The sequence below is a fragment of the Oryzias latipes genome, chromosome 5 (genome assembly GCF_053564925.1).
Source record: "Oryzias latipes strain Hd-rR chromosome 5, Olatipes_Hd-rR_3.1".
Lineage (NCBI taxonomy): Eukaryota > Metazoa > Chordata > Actinopteri > Beloniformes > Adrianichthyidae > Oryzias > Oryzias latipes.
Genome location: NC_136241.1, coordinates 8,952,598 through 8,976,754, shown reverse-complemented (window position 1 = coordinate 8,976,754; position 24,157 = coordinate 8,952,598). Strand labels below are relative to the sequence as shown.

The window sequence follows — 24,157 nt, the reverse complement described above, 5'->3', positions numbered from 1 at the left end:
ACCTGTTTGTAGATTTGTGCAGTTCTCTTTCCACTAATGTGTGAATCTTTGTGGCTAAAAAAAAAAAAAAAAGTGTTTCCATTGCAGTTTTGTGGAAATATGTTAATTTAGAAAAGCCTCAAAAAACACCTCGTCAAAACCTTTTTTCAATAAATGAGAGTTTTTTCAAAATTGTCATGTTTCCATAAAGCAAATTTATTATTGCAAAACTAATTTGCGCAATTTAATAGTCGATGGAAACACAGGTAGTATCAATAAAAAGTACTGGGTATCCTCCATCCTAAAAAATGTCTGCCAGATGGATCGATGTTTTAGGGGATTCATTGTGTGGAGCCGGTTTTTAAAAGGTTGAATGTGTGACAAACATTTACACTCTTCTTTCACGAGAACAGAGGTTTACCAAAGTGGCACATACTTTAAAATCAAAGCAACGATAGAACCGCATTGGCCTGTAGTCTGCTCCAGCACTTCCAGGTCCTATCAGACGGACAATAGTGATTAATTCCACAGTGGGCCAAAAAAATGATCTGCTCGTCATCGATTCTGCAAGTTTTTCCCCCATCAAAAAATGAGAGAGGTTTGTAAAGTTGCTACTTCAAATGTGAAAGACCGTATTTAAAGAAATAATCCAGGAAATCACATTTTGTGATTTGTTTTTATAATTGAGCAAAATAAAAGTATTGAGGTTTTGCAAACAATCAAGACTTCTGTCCCTCATACATCTCCAACATGACCAAGACCAAAGAGTTGTCAAAGGACACCAGGGGGAAGATCATAGACCTTTGTGGCTTTTTCTATGGCTTAGCGCTTTATTTAGACTCAAAATGGACAGAATAGAGAAGGTTCATATATTATTTTTGCAATTCTCCTTTCTTACTGCACCTTTGAGCGAAAATTTTACCCCCTCCACAAACTCAAAGACTCTCTAAAGTTTGTATGGACCCAGTGAAAAAGAATTTTGACCACAAAAAAAAAAATGGTGACATCACAGTGGGAGAAATACGTTAAAAAATGGATCTTATGTGGTTCAGATAAGGGAGAACATTTTGGAAAGTCAGATATCAGATACCCAAAGGAAGTTTTGTAATTATTGTGCGATGGACACAGGACTTAAGCATTAGCAGCCTTTTTTTATTTTTTTTAGCAAAGTGTAAAATTTGGCGATTTTCACATTTTCAGAAAAAAAAACGTTTGTTTGATCTTCATAAAATTTCCCACACATACCGCCAACTTAAGTCTACAACCTTCGAAAAGCACAACCAGCATTTTGTTGACCTTTGACCTCATGTAGAAAACGCCACCTTGAACTCCTGTAAAACATCACCTTTCTTACCAGCTACAGATTTAAACTCCTCCTAGAGATTTTGATCTTTCACCTTCTAACTCCTGGAGCCTCACTGATAATCTACATGAGGAAAAAAAGATTGTTTTTAAAGTTTGTAGATATTGAACGGCATTAGCATGTTGAACTCACAAATGTTGCGTTTCCCTGCCGCTTGCACATTTTTTCCTGGATCATTGTAAGAATGTAATGCATAATTTGCTGGCTCTAGCTAATCGGAACAATATAACATATGAATTGAACATGTTAGGAATGCTAAGTTTCCAAGGAAGTCTTAAGAGTTACTTTTGGCGATTCTTCTAAAAACTACATAGACCCCTTCATCACCCTTCAGGCGACCAAAAAAAAAAATGGAGATAAAGCCAACAGAAAAGCATCCATTTAGATAAATGTGTTATCTTTTATTATACACTGCACTACTGTATTGATTGAGCATAAAGGGGGCAGAAGGGGAGATTGAGGGGTACGTAGCAACCACTCAGGCAGTGAGAGTGGGTCAAATGAGGGCGGCGAGGGCAGGGGAGGGTAGCGCCCGCGTGCCATACATCATTTACTTTAGATTTCCCTTAGTAATAGTATCTATTTCTATCTATTTGTGAAAAAAAAAGTTTTCTCAAATGAAGTTTTTGATGTCCCAAATATTGGTGTTTGAATTTCACTGCTCGACATACATCCTTTACAGAGTTTCAGTAACTCTTTGATTATAAATCAATTTTATACAACAATTTATTTTTCTTTATTGTTATTTTCTCTGATTTACAATTAAAATTCAAAAACCTCCACAAACTGATTCCTGTAATGGCTGTGTAGAGTTTACGTTAGGGTTTATGGCCAACAAAGTGTGCGTTATTACTTTTTAACGCACGCCGTGGAAGCCTGAACCGTCCGACGCAGAGTAATAACGCACACTTCAAAGGCCATTAACCCGCTTATCCCATGGTCCCTTACAAAAGCAATACATATTAACCAGTTTTTAGTCCCTTATTCTTGTTTTTTTTCCGATTTGGATCGCTTTTCTCACAAAATTGCGCCGCATCACGTAACAAATAGTCCGCGTCGCGCCGCACCACTGCAGTCAATATTCAGAGATATATATATATATATATCTATCTCTATGCTGATCTTTCCGATGGGTTGAATAAAGCATCAGTTCAGAGAGGAAGTTCCCCTCTTACCGCTTGTTTTTGTCCAAATGATGAAGCAAAAGGTTGTTTTAAAGAAGCCGGTGCAGTGATACGAAACATTTAAGCTATGTGACCGGAACTTCTTTTTTCACCGTGCGGTTCTCAGGTTTTAATGCACACCCAGCAGCCAATCAGAATCGAGTATTCACCCGGACCATGGTATAATAACAGATATCTAAAGAGTAGCACCATCTGAAGACAAATTTGAACTCACATTTAAATTCCAGATATTTTGAAATATAATCCTGTTAAAGAAAAATATTAAAATGACACTGCTGTATTAGAACACTCTTCCCTTAATGTTGTAAACAAAGAAATGGGTTTTAGGTTGGTCTGATTTGAGCGACCCTGCAGGAGATGAACTTGTTGAAAGGGGAACCTCTCTCTGGCTTTTGCAGAGTAAACGCATCGCTGGGAGGATCATCCCCGCCATCGCCACCACCACGGCGGCTGTGGCAGGCTTGATGTGCCTGGAGCTGTTCAAACTGGTCCAGGGCCACAAGAAGATCGAGTCGTACCGCACAAGTTACCTGAACCTGGCCGTGCAGTACTTCGTTCTGTCCCAGCCAAGCCGCCCTCCGGACTTCCAAGTGAGTAGCGCTTTCATACCACCGCATTCTGCCTCTGCAGAGAAAACTCAGAGGGGAGACAGAGGCCTGATCCATGAACCGTTGAGCTGCTTAGGCCCTCAACAGACGCTTACTGTAAATACATCCATCGTATGATCCTGTCTACTTTCAGGATAAGTCTGTTGGCTTTTATGTGAATTTATGCGATGGCCTCTGGGGTGGAAAGCATTAAAGCATGAAAGGAGGCTCTCATAAAAAAGGGCCCTCTTCTACCCGTCAATCACTGGTGCCTAAACCCCGTCTTTAGCGGGCTCAGAGTAATCCAGAGGATATTTTAATGCACGTAAGGCTCATGCTGGATTCGCCACAGTGTTTGGACAAATTAAGTGAACTTAAGGCAACTTTAGGTCGACAAAAGAAGAAAGGACTCTCCTCTTTAAAGGGCGAGCTCTTTTAGGGTCAGACATCTGAGAACATAACCAATTCATTTGAAGTTACGTGTGTGAAAATGTCCTATTCAACTTTAGAGCTCTCCTAAGGATCCAGCTGTTTGGTTCTGTTGTTCACATCTAAGTGTAACCAGATATGAAACGGGAACGTGGCAATCGCTGATAGACAAAGGTCGGCGGGTGTCGGCAAGCGGGGGAACTGTGTCCTTGGTACTCGGTTGAGGGTGGGGGCTCTGGGACGCTGAAGATCTGGTTTCAGAGAAGGATTGAGCGTCTGCAGAGACGGCAGCTGTAATGATGGAAGCAGCTCTCCGTGAACTCGCACTGACTCTAAACGCTGACACGTCTTCCCTGTAGAGCCGGTAATGTTTGGACATTCCTGCATTATTACATTCTGTCTAACTTCTTGGTAGGATAAACGCCACATTCCCAAAGCAGCATGGATTTGTTTTAGAGTATAGAATGCGCAAATGCGCTTTCTTTCTTTAGACTGTCGTCTATAAATGACGAATGAATCCTCTAAAAACTGTCGTGTCAGATTTTCGGTTTGTTTTTTTAAGATTTTAGAAGGAGATTATACAGTATTTTATGGATAATTTGTAATCTCAAAAGTGCTTTTAAAATTGGGATTATCACAAAATTATTACATAGTCATTGTAGAGACTTTTTTTGTCTTAAATGTTATAGGTCTGGAGTAAAAAAATTGTTATTTTCTGGATGAAATGTGTGTTAACCTCAGGTTTTACATATTTTAACCTTAAAGAAAATTTTGTACCAAAAGGCTCCTCTTGTAGAAGGAGGAGATTCCAAGTATAAACAAAGATTTCTTAATTTTCAAATCATAAATGGGCGACAGTGGCCCAGGTGGTTGAGCGGGTCGTCCAATGATTGAAGGGTCGGCGGTTCGATCCCCGCTCCCACCAGCCAAAATGTCTTTGTGTCCTTGGGCAAGACATTTCACCCTCCTTGCCTCCAGTGTGGCTCCACTGGTCTGTGGATGTGCATGAATGTCCCGGTGATGGTCAGAGGGGCCGTAGGCGCGAAATGGCAGCCACGCCTCTGTCAGTCTGCCCCAGGGCAGCTGTGGCTACAACCGTAGCTTACCATCACCAAGTATGAATGAGGAGTGAATGAATAATGGACACATTTGTTTTAGTGACTCTTTCTTGAAAACTCTTATCAAAACTTGTTTGACTGTTTTTTAATTTACTCTTTCAAATGTATTCAAATGTGCTAAAGAGAATTGTTGCTTTGTTCTTATGATGAACCTTTTAAAATATCCAGTTTTTAATTGAGCTTTTAAAAACCCACTTCAATCATCTTTTTGAGCATTCCCAGTGGTTTTTTAGTCGCCGTTTTAGATAAAATAACATAAAAAATTTGTGTCGTTTTCTAGAATATAGATTCTGCAGTCTGACAGGAGTTGAGTAGAAATTCACCGTCTGAGTTGTAGGCGTGGCGGTGGAAGCAGAGCAACCCCCGCACTTCCTGCTTCCAATAGCTTTTCTGCACCACAAATAAGATCTTTTTCAAACTGCTTTTTTTTCCCATCTGCTCCATATTCACGAGTCTTATAAAGAAATGATCAGAAATGCTATTTTGAGCTTAATTGTCGTTATAAATTTCCTCAATCATCAGAAAAATTCCATAAGAACATGTTAAAAAAAAAACACGATTGTTATCCGAGTGGGTCTTTCGATTTTGTTCTAACAGTTTTGGCCTAAATTGAGACATTTGTCATTCTTGCTGACCTTGTTTTTTTTTCTTTGATTATTTGCAGCAAAGGATTAATTTCAGTAATGAACATCTGATTTAATTCCCTGAAATCCTCAAAAGCTGGAAGTGACTGGAAAAGAAGCACTGAAGCGTTTTTAATAGATTTTCCAAAAAAAAAATTATGTTCTTTTCCTATCATTGAAGCCTATTTTAGCATATTCATTTTTTCTTCACTTTTTGGGGATTTCAGCTGAAACAGTTTGCAGTCTTGTGTTTTTTCAAATCTCCCCCCCCCCCCCCCCCCCCCCCATGCATCTAACCTGTCGTCTAGACATTATGTCACCAGTAAAATGGTTAATGTCATGTTGAAGCGGTCGTAGATTTTAAAAATAAACCCTGTCTGCACAGAAATGTTGAGCTAAAGATTTTAACCCTTATACAAACAGTTAGCATGAAGGGATAAAAACATAAAAAGGATTTACTTCTACTGTTTAGTCTCTAAAATCCATGTTTGAAGAGGGCTTAAGCTAAATCCGTTCTGGAGTATCAACATTTTAGCTTACCATCATAATCACTTAAATGTTTCCACTGGTGGGATGAGTCACAGTTCATTAATATCAAATAACAATTCTCCCATCTGACTGATGATGCAGGTGCCTCCATAGTGACTGTCTGTCCCACATCAAAGCATTGCTGTGCCTTTCAGATATACTGTTTCCAGACAGCTTCTTCTCCGACCATCCCCATCCTGATCCAGATATGTTAGCTTAAACCAGCTGTTTCCCAAAATAGGAAGTTCCCCCGTTTCATCTCACGCTGCTTTCCTCCATATTATGGGGGCAGAAAAATGTCAACAAACATGGGTTCGGTTTTCTGTGACGGTTGGAGAGCCACAGGAGGGAAAGGAGTGACAGAAAAGCAAAAAAATGTCCCCGATTCTGCAAGATCTTCCACTTAGAAAACTGAGTTTGGTCTGTGAAGTTCATCATAGAAACACTTTAACTGTGTGACAGAATGTAAAAAAAAAAGAAGAATCCAGGGAACCACAGTGTATGGTTTCATGGCTTCTTAGTTCCATGTTTACACACTGTAGTTATGTCAACAATTCACCTTGTTTGATGATGCATATGTTGCATCAATGCAACAAATTACTTCAATTTTAATGTGTTAAATGCTGGATTATAAGATTTACTTGGCCTTTAAGTTTCCTCATTGGAGATGAAGGCTGGCATACTGTGTACTAGAGACCTTTGTACTTATGATATTACTTAAGTACAAGCAAAGAGGACTCATCCGAATAATTACTGGAGTGAAAATAAATAACAAAATGGTTAAAAAATGTACTCAAGTGCAGGATTGCTGTTGAAACAATTGAAATTTTGAACATCTTTAAAAATGCATATTTATGCATAATAATTCACACTTTTCAGAATTTAAACTTTTGAAATATTTTAACGAAAAAGTTGCGTCTACTTTTCTATCAAGAAGAAATTTTTTGACAGTATTTCAATTCAATATTTTTTAAAACATGTTAGGCAAATATTTCCAATATGTAAACTCTTGTTTTCTGTTTTCATAGACATTGGACAAGATATATTCTTTCAGTTATTATGAGTTCCAAGTGTTAAAGGGCTTACATCAAACAAACTCAACTTTTTAAGCTTTTAAGTGTTTTATAATGTTCATTCCTCACAAAAAACAACCCCAAAGTGGTATTTTGATCCATTCACGCATATCTGAGTATCTCTGAGCATCAGCCCCTCCCAATCCACGAAAATGAGCAGGTTCTCACATTATGACGTAGAAACGAACAGCCCCTTCCAGGAAAATGTGAAAATGTACTTTGGCTAACCACAATGAAGAAATACACAAACAGTTTCTATAAAGTGCTGGGGGGGGGACATATCATTGATTTTATGAAAGGAACCAGCGGGCCGGAGGAAATTTGAACACGGGGCGCATTTGGCCCATGGGCCAGACTTTTGGACATGCCTGCTCTAATGTATATACAGCTGTGCAACTGAATTAAACTGCATTTATTTAAACAAATATGTACATCTGCCCATCTTATTGATCGGAAAGGGCAAAAATAGTCATTTCTGCCATAAATCTCTCTCTTATGTTTTGTTCTGCATCCATATAAACACTTTTTTTGGGTCCAAACATGAAACCTCATGAGCATTTTATTACTGCAGCGAGTTTAACGGATATTTTAAAAGGAAACATTTTAGTTTTACTTCTGCACCTGCATGAGCTGCAGCCTCATAAAACCGAGCCAGTCACCCGAGGCCAGACAGAGACGTGCTTCAGCTGTGTGCTGAATTAGTCTGCTGTTGCAGAGCTCTCTGCATCAGCTTCCCAAACATTCTTCATAAGTATTGGCTGCTTCCATGCCAGCTAGTTGAAAGGGGTCCCTCTCTACCTGTGCATGTGCTGGCTACTCCCTGGTGATAAATTCCTCCTCACTTTGTCCGGTCAGGCCATTCTAAAAGGAAATTAGCGATGGGAGCAAATCCTCTGACCTTTAAGAAAGCTACTTGTGTTCACACTTCCTGCCTTCACAGGAAGCCAGGTATTGAAACCAGATTTTCCAGAGCGCATGATGGGTTGTTCACATCAGCAGTCCATGTAGTTTGGTGGGTAGAAAAAACAAATTCCGCCTTGAATTGGTTTGCTCCGAGATCAGTTGTCCAACTGGAAGTCACACATCTGTCGCACAAACAAGAGAGAAGAACACAAATGGGGGGGGGGGGGGGGGCTTTCCTCACATGTGGTTAAGTGTGTGCTGAGCCCCCCTACCATGGTGCCAGTAAAGAAGTGGGGTGAACATGATCCCATCCCCTCCAGATTCCCAGAGGAGCGGCGGGTGCATTGTGAGGTTTGAAACTCAAGACGCAGACATGAATGGTGCCTGTGGGACAATGACTTATGTGATCAGAATAAGAGGGCTTGTGCCTTTTGTTGCTTTCCAGAATTGATTTGCTGCTGCTGTGATATTGTTCCGTCACATGTTGTTCCACGCTCTATTGTGTTTCCCCCGATGGTCCTTAGTTCCTCATCCATCGTTACCTGCCATACTAGATCATCAAACAGTAACAACACATCTGTTGTTATGTATATTACGGTACGTCAAATTGGAAATACAGGAAAGAACATGTCATTAATTTCTCTTTGTCTTATACTTTTTTTTCAATGGAACACTTTAGGGTAACTTTTACTATGAGGGCTTCTCTTTTAGGTAACTGAGTTAGTTTGAAACCCTTATTACATAGCCTGAAAGTTTATCCTTAATTTATGCTTGTAATTTTTTCAAAGGACATTTTTTTTTATTAAAGAAGTTCTTTTTGTTGTACATAATTCCAGGAATGAATCCATTTCCATGAGTACAACTGTATACTTTGAGGCAGGTGACTCCCTTTTTAGGGCTTTGTTTCTGTTGTTTTATGTCTCATCAGGCTCAGACTAACATAGAGTCTAAAGCCTAAACCAGCTGTCATCAGGTCAGAGTGAAGGTTTAAATGCACAGGTCAGAAATCTATCCCAGGACAAGAAATGACAGTTAAAAGTACTTTAGAGGAGTTAAAAAAAAACCCTGTTTTCATCCACCTTTGTCATGGTAGGGAGAACACGTCAAAGTAAGGGTGGGGTCATCTAAGATAGCACAAGGGTTATGCTGAGATCGTTTGCAGTTGAGATGTTTTTGCTGCTTCAAAGCATCAGAATCGCGGCGTCACATCATCTCATCACCAGAATTCGCCCCTACAAAGTCAAATGTGCTTACAAAAGATTGCTCAAATCTGAGTTTTCTGAAGAACATTTCCCAGTGAAGCAAAGCTTGATGGGATTGTATCACATCAGTTTATTCATAGAAGAGAAACTAATGTTATAGCCTTAAAAGTCTCACTTTTTTCATCTTTTGATCTGTTGTCAGAGCGTTTCCCTGTGGTCTTTAAATTATGATTAAGTAGTTTTTAGCAAAATTTCAAAATCCTCAGTCATTTTCTAGGGCGCAGATTCTGCAGAGTTCAGTAGAGAAACTCACCTCTGGACTGTTGGTGCGGACCAACCCATCACCCATCCGTTTACACTCTCCCCCACTAGCTTACAGCCCCTCACACCCCCAACCTAACATTAGCGATGCAACAAAAACGGTGAGCGATGTCAGAGCTATCCAGCTGTTCAGTTTTGATCCAGATTCCAGCTCAGACGAGATGGATCTATTTGAATGCAAGTGAATGCATCAGAATGGAGCGGAGCAGGGAGCCTGTGGCCCAGCCAGCGTATTGTCGACATCACAATTATGATCTTTTTCAGTCAGCATTTTTTGTCTGCCCCTGATTTGCAGCTATTTAAATAAAGAAAGAGTCACAAATGCTGTTTTAAGCTTATTTTTCTCCATCATGAGAAAATGCCACAAGAACATGTTAAAAACACCAGAAACACCATTTTCGTTGTAGTGGGTCTCAGGAAATGGTTAACATATTATTTTGTCTTGTTTTAGTGGCCTTTGAGTCTGCAGCCTTTGCAGCAGATGGGCCTTACTGTGTCCACAGACTCCTGCATGTCAGAGGCCCGTTTGTCAGTGAGCGTATTGACTCAGGACCCTGCCCCAGGTCGCCTCAGTCAGATCTGTCAGATGGACTGCTCTTATCTTCACATTTGAAAGACGGCCACTGTTTGCTGTTTTACACGTCAATGAAGACTTTTGACAAAGAAGCTGGCTTTCCTTCACTGCCCACTTTAAAGGCGCGTTGCTCCGCCTCCAAAACTGCTCTAGAAAGGTGCACGTAATGTTTTTTACACTCAGCAGTGACTCCTTCACTCATACTGAACACTGCATTGTAAGTATGCACAACATGCACGTCCATCTTTGCAGAAGTACGATGTTGTTTGTTTTCGTTGGCGAAATGCAGACACGCTGCTGAGGCCGACTGTAGGTTGAGGTCATGAAATAGGCCACGCCCACAAGGAGCGAAAGCCTCAGAGATCGAGTCGTCGTACTTCCGGGTATGAAAATGAGCTGAGAAAATAACTCCTATTTAACTGATTCTTTAGTGTGCCAAAGGTAATATATGATCATGTATATGGATGCAGTTTATTCTGAAAGGCTGCAACAGGATACACGCCCCTTAAAAATATGTTGCTAAAAATGTAAATAACTGACCACAGCCAGTTGGAGTTGAGTGAGAGTTCTGGGTTTTTATCTACTCGAGGTACAATTGTTGTTGCTATAAAACTACTTGAGTACAATTTTATCAAAAGTACTTTAGTAAATGTAACAAAGAGCACTTGTCACTAACCACCTCTGAATCCAACTTTCCCTAATCCCACATTAAACATTGGTAGTAACCAGTTACATTTACAGCATTTTCTTATACTTTTCTGCTTCTAAAAATAATCTTTCTGTACAACATTTTATTCTTTTACACTTATAGACTCAGGATGAATATATAATAGGTTTTTCAGCCGTGCTGGGTTACAATGGTTCAGTGCTTTTTTGGTTGCTTTTAACTTTTTATTGTGCACATTCAAACGTCCTAATGTTGCCAAAAAGGCTGTAAAGAAGACAATTTGGGTTTATGGTGCATTTAAAACGACACAGTTTAATTTGATTACTATTCATTACTATCCATGTTCATTTAAATGGAATCTTTTGTATATAATATAGATATTACACTGATTAGCAGGGAATTACTGACTGATCTTTAGGATGATTACAGAAAAGAATCTATAGCTTAAGGTATAAAGTTGTAAGTCTATAAAATTTACCTAAACAGAAAAAGATGAAGATAAAAAATCTGATGGAAAGACAGCCTGGAGCTCCTCCATCGTCCTCCTCTTAAACTCACATTGAAGCTTTGGAACAGGAAAGCAACCTTTGAAGAAAACAGCCTTAAGCCACATCAGCTTGTAAAAACGCTTTCCCAGCTGGGACCCTGTGCAGATAATGAGGCTGAGAAAGGGATGTGGTTTTCCTTCTGGCAGACTGAGAGTCGGAGAGCGTTCAGCATTTTACAGCAACTCCCATGGTCCAAAATGGAGATGCACATTGTAATTTAGACTTGAACTGTTCATAGGAATCTCTGTGTTTTTGGTTAGACTCGTCTATTTTTCTCTCTTTTGTTGGGTTTCTTTGTTTAAAGCTATTCTGGCTGCTCTCTTTCTGTTATAATTTTGAAGCTGCGGGATTTTGGCCTCCAACAATCAGCTGTCCAGACGAGATCTTTCCCTGTTCTTGATTGGCTGTTTCTGGTTCCGTTTCACTTTTTCTTTGTTTTAAACAAAGTTGTAGAGTATTATCATATAATTTGGTTAAATTAATATTCAAATTGATCTTAATTCTTACTGTAGGATCTAATGTAAGTTCTGGGGTTAGATAGGACTCAGCACAAACCAGCACTGCTTTTGACCCTTGTGCTATCTTAGATGACCCCACCCTTACATTGACGTGTTCTCCCTACCATGACAAAGGTGGATAAAGGTGGAAAGATTTCATGTAATCCATGGACACCACTGAAGATCACAAATCATTGAAGAAAAAAGTTTCAGAGCACTGTCTGGTGGGTCTAGATGACCCAACTCCCATTGTTAAAGTGCCTAGGATAGCACAAGGGTTATGGACATAGTAACTGACATGTTTTTCTGCATATTTTTCTTTAAATTCAGCGATAATTTAACAATATTGTCTGGATCAGATCATTTTATGATTCACGTTTTTTTTTTGTCCTTAAGTTCATTTCATGTGTTGCACAACGTTTTTTCCTATGAATTTATGGTTTTGGACCAAACAAAAATGAATCTCCAAGATTTTGATGTTTTAAATAAATGACTGACCTTTTTCTTTAAAAGGAGCAGGTTCTCTGTAAACAAAAGGCAGCGTCTGGAGTTTCTGACATGTTTGGACGTTTGCCTCCGTGGTGCAAAAGAAAAGTTCAACCCATGAAGTATTCTTTAGGTTAATGTAGTGACGGGTTGTTTACATTTCATATGGATATATATGCCGGTAGAGGATAATTCTCTGTAGCAGATGAAGCATTAACTGTAATTATAAGGTAAGTTACGGCTGAGATGCCTTTCAGTTATTGTTTTAGAAGGCATGACTAATTCTAGAAGAACTTCAAAGTCCCATAGCAAATGAGAACGCTGGTGATTTTCCAACATGAGAGTGATAAAAACTGAATAGATGGAGGCTTGTGTCCTCTGCAGCCTCTGATGTCAACCGCAAACCTCTCAACCTCCCAGAATCAGGACTGCTGGCTTTGCTTTGTGTGCTTTATTGAGCCAAATTTCTTTAAAGTGCATTTGCCAGTTTCAGATTTGTAATCTTCGCCTGTCTCATCCAGAAGTGTTCAGAAATTATGTTCTGATTTAAAATCTGATGGTAGATTCTGTTTGGCCTGTGATTATTTTTGTGTTTTTTAGCTTGTTCTTGAGGCACTTTTCCCTCATGATGTGGGGCATATATAAAGAAAATTAAGCTCACAATTGCCTTTCTGAGCATTTCCTTATTCAAATAGTTATGAATCGGGAGCAGATGAAAAAATGCTGCTAGAAAAAGGTCATTATTTGTGACATAGAAAATACACTGGGCTGGTCACCAGCTCCCTGCTCCGCTCCCTTCTGATCCATCCACTTGCAAACAAATCGATCCCTGAAGGTCATTGTTTGCCTGGTCCAAGCTGCCATCTTGACCAGCTCAGTGGTCTCGTGGTAGAGTGTCTGCCCTGAGACTGGAAGGTCGTGATAACAAATTCCAGGCCAAGTCACTCCTACAATTCTAAAAATGGGACCCCCCTTGTTCCCTTCAAAGGAGCAATGGACATCAACAATCAACAACATTTACTCAATGGAAATCATAACATACAGACTGAAACTATAAGAGGCACAATTACACCCAAAGTGGAAAAAATGGACACTGTATAATAGATAGATATATGAAGCACCTAGAATTGAACCTTTTTTTTGTTGGTTTGTGATTTGTGTTCATGTAACAAAAACTATTAAAAAAAATAGAGTTATTAAAAGAAAAACGGGACCTCCCTTAGCACTGAGGGGTTGGATTGGGGGGTAAAACCCCCAAATGATTCCAGAGCGTTATTGTACGCGATTTTTGCACATCAATGATGTTAAGTTAGGGGTGTGAGTGTTGTAAGCCAGCAGGACAGTGTAAGCAGATGGGTGACAGAAAGTGCTCCATGCCAACAACTCAGAGGTTAATTTCTATTTCTCTATTTCTATTTCTCCAATAAAAAAATGACCTTTTTTTAAAAAGATTTTTGCTAAACATTTTGAAAACAGATAAAAAGATGATTGGAGTGGCTCTTTAACAGGAATGGTCTCGCTGTATTCGTTTTCTCTGGTAATAAAAAGCTCCAAATCCCCCCCAAAAAAAGGTTAAAAACACGTTTTTATCAAATGTGCTGCAGGAACCACGTTCACTTCTAATGGCATTGCTCCACATGAACAGTTGAAGTTTTGCTGCTTAAGCTCAGAGACAACAACCTCTTTTAAAGCCATTTTTGTTTTTATTGTGGCAAAAGTTCTTGTGCCTGTGGGAGACCACTTGTAATTGTTCCCAGCAGCCACACTGGTTCCAGCAAGACTGCTGGAACCAGTGTGGCTGCTCTGACTCTTTTTTGGGTTTTTTCTGTTGCTTTTCGCTGAATAGTCTGTTGCTGCTTACAGGGACTGATATGTCAGAAGATATGCTTCAGTTTGGCACTAAAGCGGAACATGAAGCATATGGGAAGGGAGGACAGAGTTTAAAAATAGCCTTTTGGGATTTTTGTGTGACGTCCACATCAACACACAGAAGGATCCAATCCGTGCACCAGAGCTCTGAAGTTGGAGGTCAGTTCTGCAGTGAAACAGTTATGCTGCAGTTGGAATAAGCTTTGACAATATTTTATTGCATGCATGCCTTCTTGTACATAATATTTTTTCAAGCTATTATACAGTATAAAAAAAAAGTCTGTGATTTAATCTGCATCTTACAAAAACAAATGTGCTTTGTGTAAAATCGGGGACACACACACACACACTTAGTTAAATGTTGGTGCTTTAAGCATGTCTCCATAACCCCCCTGGAACCATAAGCAGAGTGGAGGTCTGGTGGAAAAGTTCCTCTTGGCTGCTGGAGCAGAGATAATTAGAGCCAGGTTCAGCCAGGGCTTTGGTATTCACAACCTAATCCAAATTTTGGTCTTCACAACTCCTCCTGCCAGACAGTCTGCATGAGCGGAGTTCTTTGACCAGACGACATATTTGGGGATTCTTGACCCGTTTCAGTCTGAACCTTTTTTTTTATTTTTTATTTTTGGTTTAGGAGAAACACTAAGTTTGAATTTGATGGGGTTTTGTCATCCGTCTGGGTTTTGTGAGGGTCTCTCTGTTTGGAGGTCAAAGGTTGACCGTGCAGGAAAAGTTACATTTGTGGAGGAAAAATCTGATCTTATGAGATGTGACAGGTTGTTGGTGGAATCCCGGCATGAGTTATTAAGGTTTATGAACCTTTCTGTGTGTATTTTTAAGCTCTTCGTGCCTATCTTATGAAAAGATGCTGATGTTCACAATGTTTTAGCCTCACAATACATACAACGATGGGTACGTTGAATTTTCTACTGCTTTGCCTTTTTGTTCGGAATAAAGCTTTTCAAACGTAAAGAACAACTTTTTATTTGATTTAGCAGGGACAATGCACTTGTACACAGCCAAAAATGAGGTCCAACTGATTTTCTTTATTGGAGTGAGGTAGCTTTCACTTTCACCTTCCAGTGAGAAGACCCAGGTTCAGAGTAAAGTACTAAAAGCTGGTTGAATATTTATTTCTTTTGGAAGTGACCGTGGTATTAGTGGGTTAGAGGCCTTTGAAGTGTGCATTATCAGAATTAACGCACTTCACGGAAGCATGCATTATTTTCTGATAATGCTCACTTCGTCTGCCATTAACCCTTACTTAATCCACGCCCAGCAGCCAATCAGAATCGAGAATTCACCCGGACCATGGTATAAATTCTGATAAATCACAAACAACTGGAACTAACAGGAAAGTTGATTATTATTCAGGGAAGTTTCAAATAATGTAGTGTTGTGGTCTCACTTCCCTGAATGTTTCATCTAAATAAATGATGGGCATAAACATGGAAGCTGCCAACATCAGTTTCAAGGTCCCTTTTTTTTTCACTTTTGGATGGACACGCTTGTTCCTTCCCAAGGATGCTGCAGAACAGCCAAGGTCAGCTCAAAGTGGACTCAGCCACCCAGGCAGCCAAAGGGTTTCTTTCAACTTATGTTGCAATTAAGGAAAAAAATGTCTGTCACCTCACCTAAAACAGGTTGTGCTCAAATCCCTTTTTTGTGCTGTTTTAATGACATCATTACCTTTTGTTTATGTCAGATCTGTATCGGTGTTTACAGTGACGTGTCATGAGAAGACCGCAGAGTCGAGCTATTTAAAAGTGACACCACTGAAGTGCTGGATCTGTTTGTTAGCATCTCTCTCCAACATGGAGTTTTAGAGTCTCTCTAAAACCTTTGAGCGGTCCCTGAAAAACGTTCACTCTGTCAAACTTCAGGAAGCGCATTCTCGACCTCTCTGTTGCCTGTTTGGGTCTCCTCATTGTTCTCAGCTGCTTATATCAGCCATGAAAAAATGCGTTTGGACTGCGAACATTTTACCCTCATCGCTCACACCAAGCAGTGTTCTGTCTGTCGGCGTTGTGTGTTTGTGTGTTGCTTCTTTAAAGTGCAACTGTGTAACGTGTCTGTCGACAGGTCGCAGGAAAGAAATACACCCTTTGGGATGACTTCCTGGTTGAAGGCAGATGCCACAATCAGCAGGAAATAACCTTGGAAGATATGCTGCAGAATATTAAGGTGCAGAACTTTTTCTCTTCTTTTTTTAAATCTTTTTTTTCTCCATTTCCCCTTCAGTGTCCTCAACGCCTATTGTCCCAGCCATTTTCCATCCACCCATTTTTCATTTCTAGTAAAACGATCAGTTATTTTCCTCTTGCCGACAAGTTTATTTTTTTTTTTAAGGAGCAGATACACATTTAAATGCTATTTAAGTTTTTATAGATGCAACTTTTTACACAATGTTGAATAATCTTGACAGTTTAGAACAAAGCCATAATAAATAAGTCACAAATGTTTAAACGGATTCATTTTGACACCATCATAGTTAGAGAAAAACAAAACTCTAGACTCCCAGCTTCCTTCCAAGAACTAAATGGATCATTAATCCATCCACACAACCCGGCTTTGCAAAGCATCAGTGGCTGTTTTCAAGTTAAAAGTTCCAAATCCAGAGGAGTTTTTCACATTAAAATCCTGAGAAAACATCAGTCTTTGCTGTCAATCATATCAGCATTTTAAGTTCTGGGACAACTTTGACCTACTGTGATTCAGAGAAAAGGGCTGTGCAGTGGGGGTAGTGGTTAGCACTCTCACCTCACAGGTTCGAATCCATGCGGAGACCTTTCTGTGTGGAGTTTGCATGTTCTCCCCGTGCACTCCGGTTTCCTCCCACGAGGAAAAACATGCTTCATGGATTAAATTGGTGTGAATGTGTGTGTGTGTGTGTGTGTGTGTGTGTGTAGGCTTATGACAGTAGTGACCTGTTCAGAGTGTTCCCGGCCTTACCTCACAGTAGATGGTGATGCTCTAGCATCCCTGTACCCCGAAAGGGATTCAGCAGGTTCTTAAGATGAACGTATGGATGGACAACTAGAGAAAAAAAACATTTTATGTTATACTTTCTATAGTTTCATTTTTTTTCTTTTTTGATACTTTTTTGATGGAGATGTTTTTGATGAAGTATATTTTAAAGAAAGATTCTGATCAAATTTGTCAAAATTTCATTTTCCAGTTACAGATTTTGTTATTTGTTATGTAAATGCACCACAAATTCTCAAACTGTAAAGTTTGAAAACCGGCGACAGAATCTTCTTTCTGGAGCTTTGCTGTACTTTGTATAAAGTTTGGTAGAATAATTCAAGGTTAGGCTAGGAGGAGGTGGGAGTTTGTCCACAGATACTTCTAGGTCCTACAGACGCTTCACACATCTTAAATTTAAAAGGTCAACAAGATCTTTGCTTAACTCTGAGTTTGAGTTTTTCTCTGAGTTTTAAACTGTTTGGATGTTTGTGTTTGTTTTGATTTATTCTGTCACTTCTGACAGTATTTTAGCCAAAAATAAGCTTTTGTTTTCATCAACTAAAATAGACTTTTTCACATAAACACTTTTCTTCCATTTTGGTCAGATATAGAAATTCATTTATAGAACCTCTTATACACACACACACACACACACACACACACACACACACACACACACACACACACACACACATATATATATACATATATATATTACATCAATAGTTGCAGAATGTGAGTTCATACTTTCTTTTCTTATGTATTTTTTGCTCCCACACATTTTATTTTAGTGGTGAGAAGGAAAGTTGCATAAAGTGTGGAATCAGTTCTTTGCTGCAGTTTTTAAATCTTGTTTTCTGCTTTTGTGCAGGAAAAGTCTGGCTTGACAGTCAGTGCTCTGTACTATGGCCCTGCTGTCTTGTACATGGGACAGGAAGAGAGGCTAAAGAAGAGGTATGTCCATTTAAAACGCCACGGCGAGGCGGGTCTTCCTTCATGCACACGTGACCATCCACACAAAGTGACGCTGCTTTGCCTGTCAGAGGCAGGACGAGGGATCTCCTCTACGCTAACGAACCGCTCATGCGTCCCTGAGCACAGATGAAGTGTGAACGTTGGTTCTCTGAGGCCACATTGTTTTGATCTGCTCAGTTCCACGTGTGAGAGAAGCCCCAGGGTGTGTGTTATGAATGCCTTGCGGTTGTGTGTGTTGTGGTCAGATTAAGTGCAGCAGAGTGAGGCGGAGTATAGATATCTCACCGTGCATGCAAACATGATGAATGCCCCTCCAGCGCTCGCTTCCTGTGCAGTTGCCCTGCCCCGAACTTCCTGTGCAGATCCACAGAGAGGGAGGAGGGGGGCGGGGGGGGGGGGGTGGAAAGATGATCACCGCTCCAAAAAATGAAAAATAGTTTCGCTGTCTGACCGTTCATATGAACTGCTTTTTAACTTTTTGCAGATGGTTTGACGGTTGTGTCGTTTCTAAAAGCTGTTTTTAAGTCAACGAACCCCAAAATGGAGTTAAAGTGTTATTCTGAAGTTTTTAGCTTTTTCATTTGCGTGAAAAACAATTGTGGTTCTCCACGTTCTCCGCAGCGTTTCTGACGTGGTGAAGATGGTAACGAAAGCAGACATCCCTCCTCATCAGAAGGTGCTGGAGCTGATCCCGTCGTTCGAGGAAGACGAGGATTGTGAGACGGTTCCGCCCATCCGGTACCTGCTCCTGTGACCCAGTGAAGGCCAAAACAAATAAATACCAACAAATGAGCTGGTTTGGAACTCCAGACAGATGTCTGACATGGACCTTTCTATTTAAAGCTTACACACTTAGTGCTTCAGCAGGAAGGAAAAGTGAATACGTTTAAAGCTTCATTTTTATGCTTCATGATGTGCCGTTCTTCTCACACCACATGTTGTCTTATTTTGAACATGTTTTCCTGGATTTCTGTAGCTTAAGCTGGTCAGACTGGAATCAGACAGCTGTTCAGACTCTAGAAGCTGGAGTCATCTGGAGGCTTTTCGTCTGTCCTCAGATGACCTTAGTGCGCCGCTCCTCCACCCAGCAGCAGTCTCACTCCACACTCACATCAACATGCTGACCTTTGGGACCTTCTGGGCTCTCCAGGCTGATAGTTTGGCTTCGGCTTTCTGAATAATATCTCCCATAAATGAACTTTATGCCGTTACCGGTTCATTTGGAGTTAAAGTATAATTTGAAAAAATGTATTTGTAATGGAAGGAAATGTCTTCATGTGCTTCACTACAATAAAATCGGATTTTCTCTCCGGTCTGCTTTGATCATCCAGATAAATGTTTAACTCTGTTTCTATTTTTTTAACGTCTTTTTATTTGAAAATTATGATGAAATCTGTAAACAATAAGAATATTTTCTTGCAAGTAAACAACTTGACAGACAGGAAAAGACTGTAACGTATTTGGGATTTTTTTTTAACCGAATGATTGATCCCAGAGCAAACTTTGGCAGAAGGCAGAACATTTACAATCATTGCTGCAGTGAAACACCACACAGAGTGAAAGCTGATGAGATTTTAGTACAACAGTCAGTCTGGGGGGGCTGTCAGCTCTCAGATGTATCCGATAATGTCATTGCATATGATGGGTTGTCGACTGCCAGTCTTCATCAGAGCAGTGAACTGGTAGAAGTCGGAGTCCCCCTCGTGAGTCTGGGGACAGACTGGGGTGAGAGCTTCAACAGGACAGGACATGCGTTGGAGAGCCTCTGCATCCCTGTCCAGCCTCCTGAAGTCTGCCGGCCTCCGCCGGAGCTCCACGCCTTTGGCTTTCCCTGCCAGCCTCCTCCTCATGTTGCCCAAAATGTCTTTGGCGAGACGCCGGCCTGCGCTGGGCTTTAGTTCTGCCGGCTCGGGGCAGTCCGGCAAGTCCATCCAGTTCTTTATTAAGTCAGCAAAACTGTTGTCCCCCAGAACTAAGGGTTGCCGAGTCCTGCTGCGGCTAAGCAGCGATGTGGTCCAGTCTTCCAGATCACTGGCTTCAAATGAAGTCCAACGTTCCAAGCAAGCATCAGAGGTTGACTTTGGCCGGACCCGACAAGACGGTCCTCTGTTTGTGCGGACGCAAGCCGAGGCGGAGACCCGCATGTTCCTGGTCCTTCTCAGCACCACAGCTTCATCCTGCCAGGAAGCCTCTGAGTAACCCGAGTCGACGTCCACACTCTGCTCGCTGCTGGGGGAGCCTTGTGCCGACCGCTCGTGCTCCTGCTGCTCCTGCTCCTCTGCCAGACAGCAGGCGGAGTCGTATGTGTTGGATTCGCTGGCGTCGGAAAAACGCAGGCGGGTGAGCTGCTCCGGCTGCGCCTGCCGTTTGCAGAGCTGCGTGGCGGGGAAAGGGCGCACACAGGGGTCGCTGAGCGGCCTTGGTCTGCTTATCTCCTTCAAGTCCTGCAAGGACCTCACCATGGACTGCATGTGGTCCCGGAGGAAGTCCATTGACTCTCCTAAACACAGCTTCACAAAAAGACGGAGAAACTTTCAGGCAGGAGACTTCACTATATTATTGTTGCGATTATAGTAAATATAAATGGAAACATAAAGGGAAAATAGTCATTTTAACATTTCACATGACATCTTTTCAAAATAAAAGACATCCTATGTCACTTAGGATCGTCTCAATGCAGCATATGTAATAAATGTAATAGTAGGTAGTGTGATACCAGCAGTAAAAAAAAAAAGGTTTATTTTACAGATTTTACCCCTTACTGGGTTTTTATTTTTTTTCAAGCCTTAATGTGCATTTAAAAGCTTAAATTTGTTCAAAAATAAAAGAATCTTTCTTATAGAGTTTGGGACACCTTTGGAATAAATTCTGGTTGCATTTACTGACCTCCAACTCCAAATCTGTCAAAGTATTTTATAACTTTGGTAAACTACAAAAGGTTGATGGATTGTTGGAGATTTATGTAGTCGGAAGCTTTGCAGAGTGAAAGGCACCGTCTTTCTGTTTGTGATAAGTTGAATAAAGTTTAAGTACAACTTACTTTTTACTTTTTTTTAACCAAAGAGCCATTGTGGGCATTCCGGTTGCAGAGCCCTACTTTTAAGTATGCATAGAAACTTCAACCAGTTCCATTTTTAATCTGTTTTCCACATCCCCGCATTATGAGTAGTTGATGCTTTTCCCAAATATTCCATCATTCCCGGTTCTTCCAGATCAGACTACATTTCCAAATGTGAGGCAGCAGAATTTTAACCAGCTGAGATCACTCAACTCTGGAGCCATGTTCCTGGCAAATCTCAATTTTTTGGAGACTATCTGCAAGGAGTTTAATCCCAGAAAATGACAGAGAAATCAGAGCACAGGATGCACAAAAGAAGAAAAAAAAGAAAAGGGAAAAACTTTTCCTGCTGCCTCATAAAGTTGGAGGGGAAGTTAAAACAAAGTATGAGGAGTGTTGGGCCTCTGATATCCTCCAGTCCTCTCACAGGATGTAAACGGCTGTGAATCAAACAGGAAACGGTTTATATTCAGACCTTTTCCTCTGTTCTCATTATTCCGAGCCTTCATAACTCACTTTTAATTTATACAAGAGAAACGAGAAAAGGCAGAAATCCCACTTTGAGAGGAGCTGAAGAACAATTTAGACAAAGTGATGGTCGCTGGAGCACTTGACCCCGCCGCCTGTCAGACAGACGGGCTCCTGGTCACTTTACAGGTCCAGTTACGCACCGTGGAGAGGACATTTACGCGCCGTCTACACGTGGCCTCTTTGGCCGTGAATAACTCCAACATTGTGTCAAAGCGTAAAAAATAAATACTTTGAAATACATGACTCAAATGAACCAAAACAAACTTACCATTTCTTTAGAGGTGGAAGTAAGGATGAAGATCAAAACTGTCGTTTTTTGGTCAAACGTGACATGGTCTAATGTTTGCCAACACTAAAACTCTTTTGGACGTGCTATAAATCAAATGTAAAGCTGTTTCCGAGAGCAGACAAAGGCTGCAGCGTCTGCAGTGACGGGAGTCCTGACTGCAGCCTCCTCCTGCAGACGCTGCGTCTGCGGCATTTAAGGGCTCCGAGCTGCGCATCACTGGGAAAAGCAGCCAATAGGAGACCTGATACAGGATCCCGTCCGCGCGCCGATGAGGTCACCAAACTGCAGCATTGACATGTAAACACAACAGGAATGTTTTTATTTTTAAACCTCAAACTGCGTTTTTCTTTATGGTTTACTGTTTATTTTTTCTTTCAATAATTTGTTAAAGTGGAGATGGTTCTTCCAGGTTTTGCCATTTCTTTTGCATCTTCACAGCGCCATCTGGTGGATGCAGCTGGGTCATTCCAACAATTCCAATAAAGGAATTGATTAAACTAATCTATAATTGAAACATTAAACACCTTAACCCAGGGGTGTCCAAACTTTTTGCATTGGCTCAGGTTTTGTGAGGTGAAACTGCATAAAGGCAAATCAATCTTTGAACTATTGTAACATTAAATGACCTATTCAACTATTTAATGAACCTTTTTTTTTTTGCAATGCGACACTTTTTTTTTTCACATAGAACCAAAGTATATCTAATTCTTACCAAAAAAAATGGACCAGATATAAAATAAAGAAAAAGTCTGGACTTTTTTGTTTTGGCTATCATGAAATCTAAATTCATGGAAAATGTTACACATTACTCACAATTAAATGCTCACTGAAAACTTCTAAACATAAGCCAGGTGAACAGGAAATTAACACATATAGTTATCTAATTTAGATGTACAAATCACTGTGGTTTTGATCACACAAACAAACAAATTTGGTCTACTAAGGCTTTAAGGTCAAGCTACTACAGGTTTACAACAGTTTTTCCTGTAATTTAGCCAATGACAATGAGGACATTTTAGATTTTAGAAAGTCCTGTGGGCCATGTATTATTGATTTTATGACAGGACCCTCTGGGCAACTGGAAATTTGAACACGGGTCACATTTGGCGTACGGGCCGGACTTTGGACATGCCTGCCTTGACCGCAAAAGCAATGGTTTGTTCCTTTACTAAAAGTAGCAACCTACTGATAAGCGTTAAGTTTTTTTTTTCTTTATTACATGAAAAACTGAGACTTTGATAAATTATTTTAACATCATGCATTGTAATTGCCTGGAATCTATTTTGATATTGTGTCACAGTTCCAGTCCATCTATGACAAGCTTTCTCATCTTTTTACTTGTAGAATCAATGACTGAGAAATCCCCTGTTAGATAGATGACTTTATTAAATCCCCTGTTGCCAGTAATGTGACAGTGACATGCAGTCAGGGGAGGCAGGTGAAGCTGCGCCTCACCTGCAAAATATAACTTTAACAAATACATATTTAAATAAAATAAAGATACTTTTTTCTATTAAAAATAATATTCAAATATCAATTTTGTCTATTCTATTAATACTTTTTTCTGTGTGGGTTTTCAACATTTCTTTAGTTAAAAAAAAGAAGAAGCAAATTTTCAAATTTCCTGTTTGAACATGAAAGAGTGGGGGGGGGGCACCGGCAGCCTTTTTAAAACTGAAGAAAGAAAGATGTCTATGAAGACTCTCAGTCATGCAGGTTGATTCCATCATAGTAGTAGTAAACCTACTACTATGAAGAAAGAAAAGGAACACTTCTACAAACAGCTTATCCAGGTATTACTTCAGAAGGAGCGGTGCACAGACTTCATTTATAAGTCAAAGTAATTCCATCACAACAATCTTGGTGCTTTTTTTTCTATGTTACAGTTTGTAAATGGAAGACAAATGTTGAAATGAAATTTGAACTGTTGCCAATCAAATGGTGAATACGCTGCTCTGCAGGGTTCATATGTTTGTAAATCTGACTGATGACGTCAGTGCCTCACCAGCCGTGAACCTCACCAGCCATCACTGTAAGGCACATGTGTCAAACTCAAGGCCCAGGGGCCAAATGTGGCCCTCCATGTCATTTTATGTGGCCCGCAAGAGCATAAAAGTGTTTAATTTCTTGAAATGAAAATTGGTGTGTATTTATTCATATCTAGGGAGAATCAGACTTGAAATATCAGATTGGGCAACTAAACATTAGGACTTAAACACTGTCCATATAACCTAACCTGACACAATCAAATGTAAAAGGATTTATGCTAAAGGAACAAGCAAACATATGTCTTATATGAAACTGGAATTGTCACTTTAAAATGTTATAATGAATAAATATTGAGTTATTTAACAATAAGGAGTAGTTACATTTATTTTTCATTACA

At 40.1% G+C, this 24,157-nt stretch overlaps 2 protein-coding genes across 2 annotated transcripts in view; one reads left to right on the top strand and one right to left on the bottom strand.

The window, feature by feature from the left end:
* uba7 (ubiquitin-like modifier activating enzyme 7) overlaps positions 1-19,229 on the top strand; it is a 39,331-nt gene extending 20,102 nt beyond the window's left edge. Inside the window, exons 21-24 of the mRNA XM_023954830.2 lie at positions 2,925-3,116; positions 16,034-16,135; positions 17,790-17,872; positions 18,515-19,229. Coding sequence (XP_023810598.1) covers positions 2,925-3,116; positions 16,034-16,135; positions 17,790-17,872; positions 18,515-18,647 — 510 coding nt within the window. The 3' untranslated portion in view covers positions 18,648-19,229. The remainder of the gene's footprint in view (positions 1-2,924; positions 3,117-16,033; positions 16,136-17,789; positions 17,873-18,514) is intronic.
* Positions 19,230-19,241: 12 nt separating this feature from the next.
* On the bottom strand, positions 19,242-21,954 carry LOC101166543 (PAK4-inhibitor inka2). The gene is made up of 2 exons (XM_004068612.4): positions 21,751-21,954; positions 19,242-20,403 (listed from the first exon to the last, which is right to left on the bottom strand). Exons 1-2 carry the CDS (start codon positions 21,751-21,753, stop codon positions 19,504-19,506), a joined length of 903 nt encoding a protein of 300 aa, XP_004068660.1. The 5' UTR covers positions 21,754-21,954; the 3' UTR covers positions 19,242-19,503.
* Between the last annotated feature and the right edge of the window lie 2,203 nt (positions 21,955-24,157).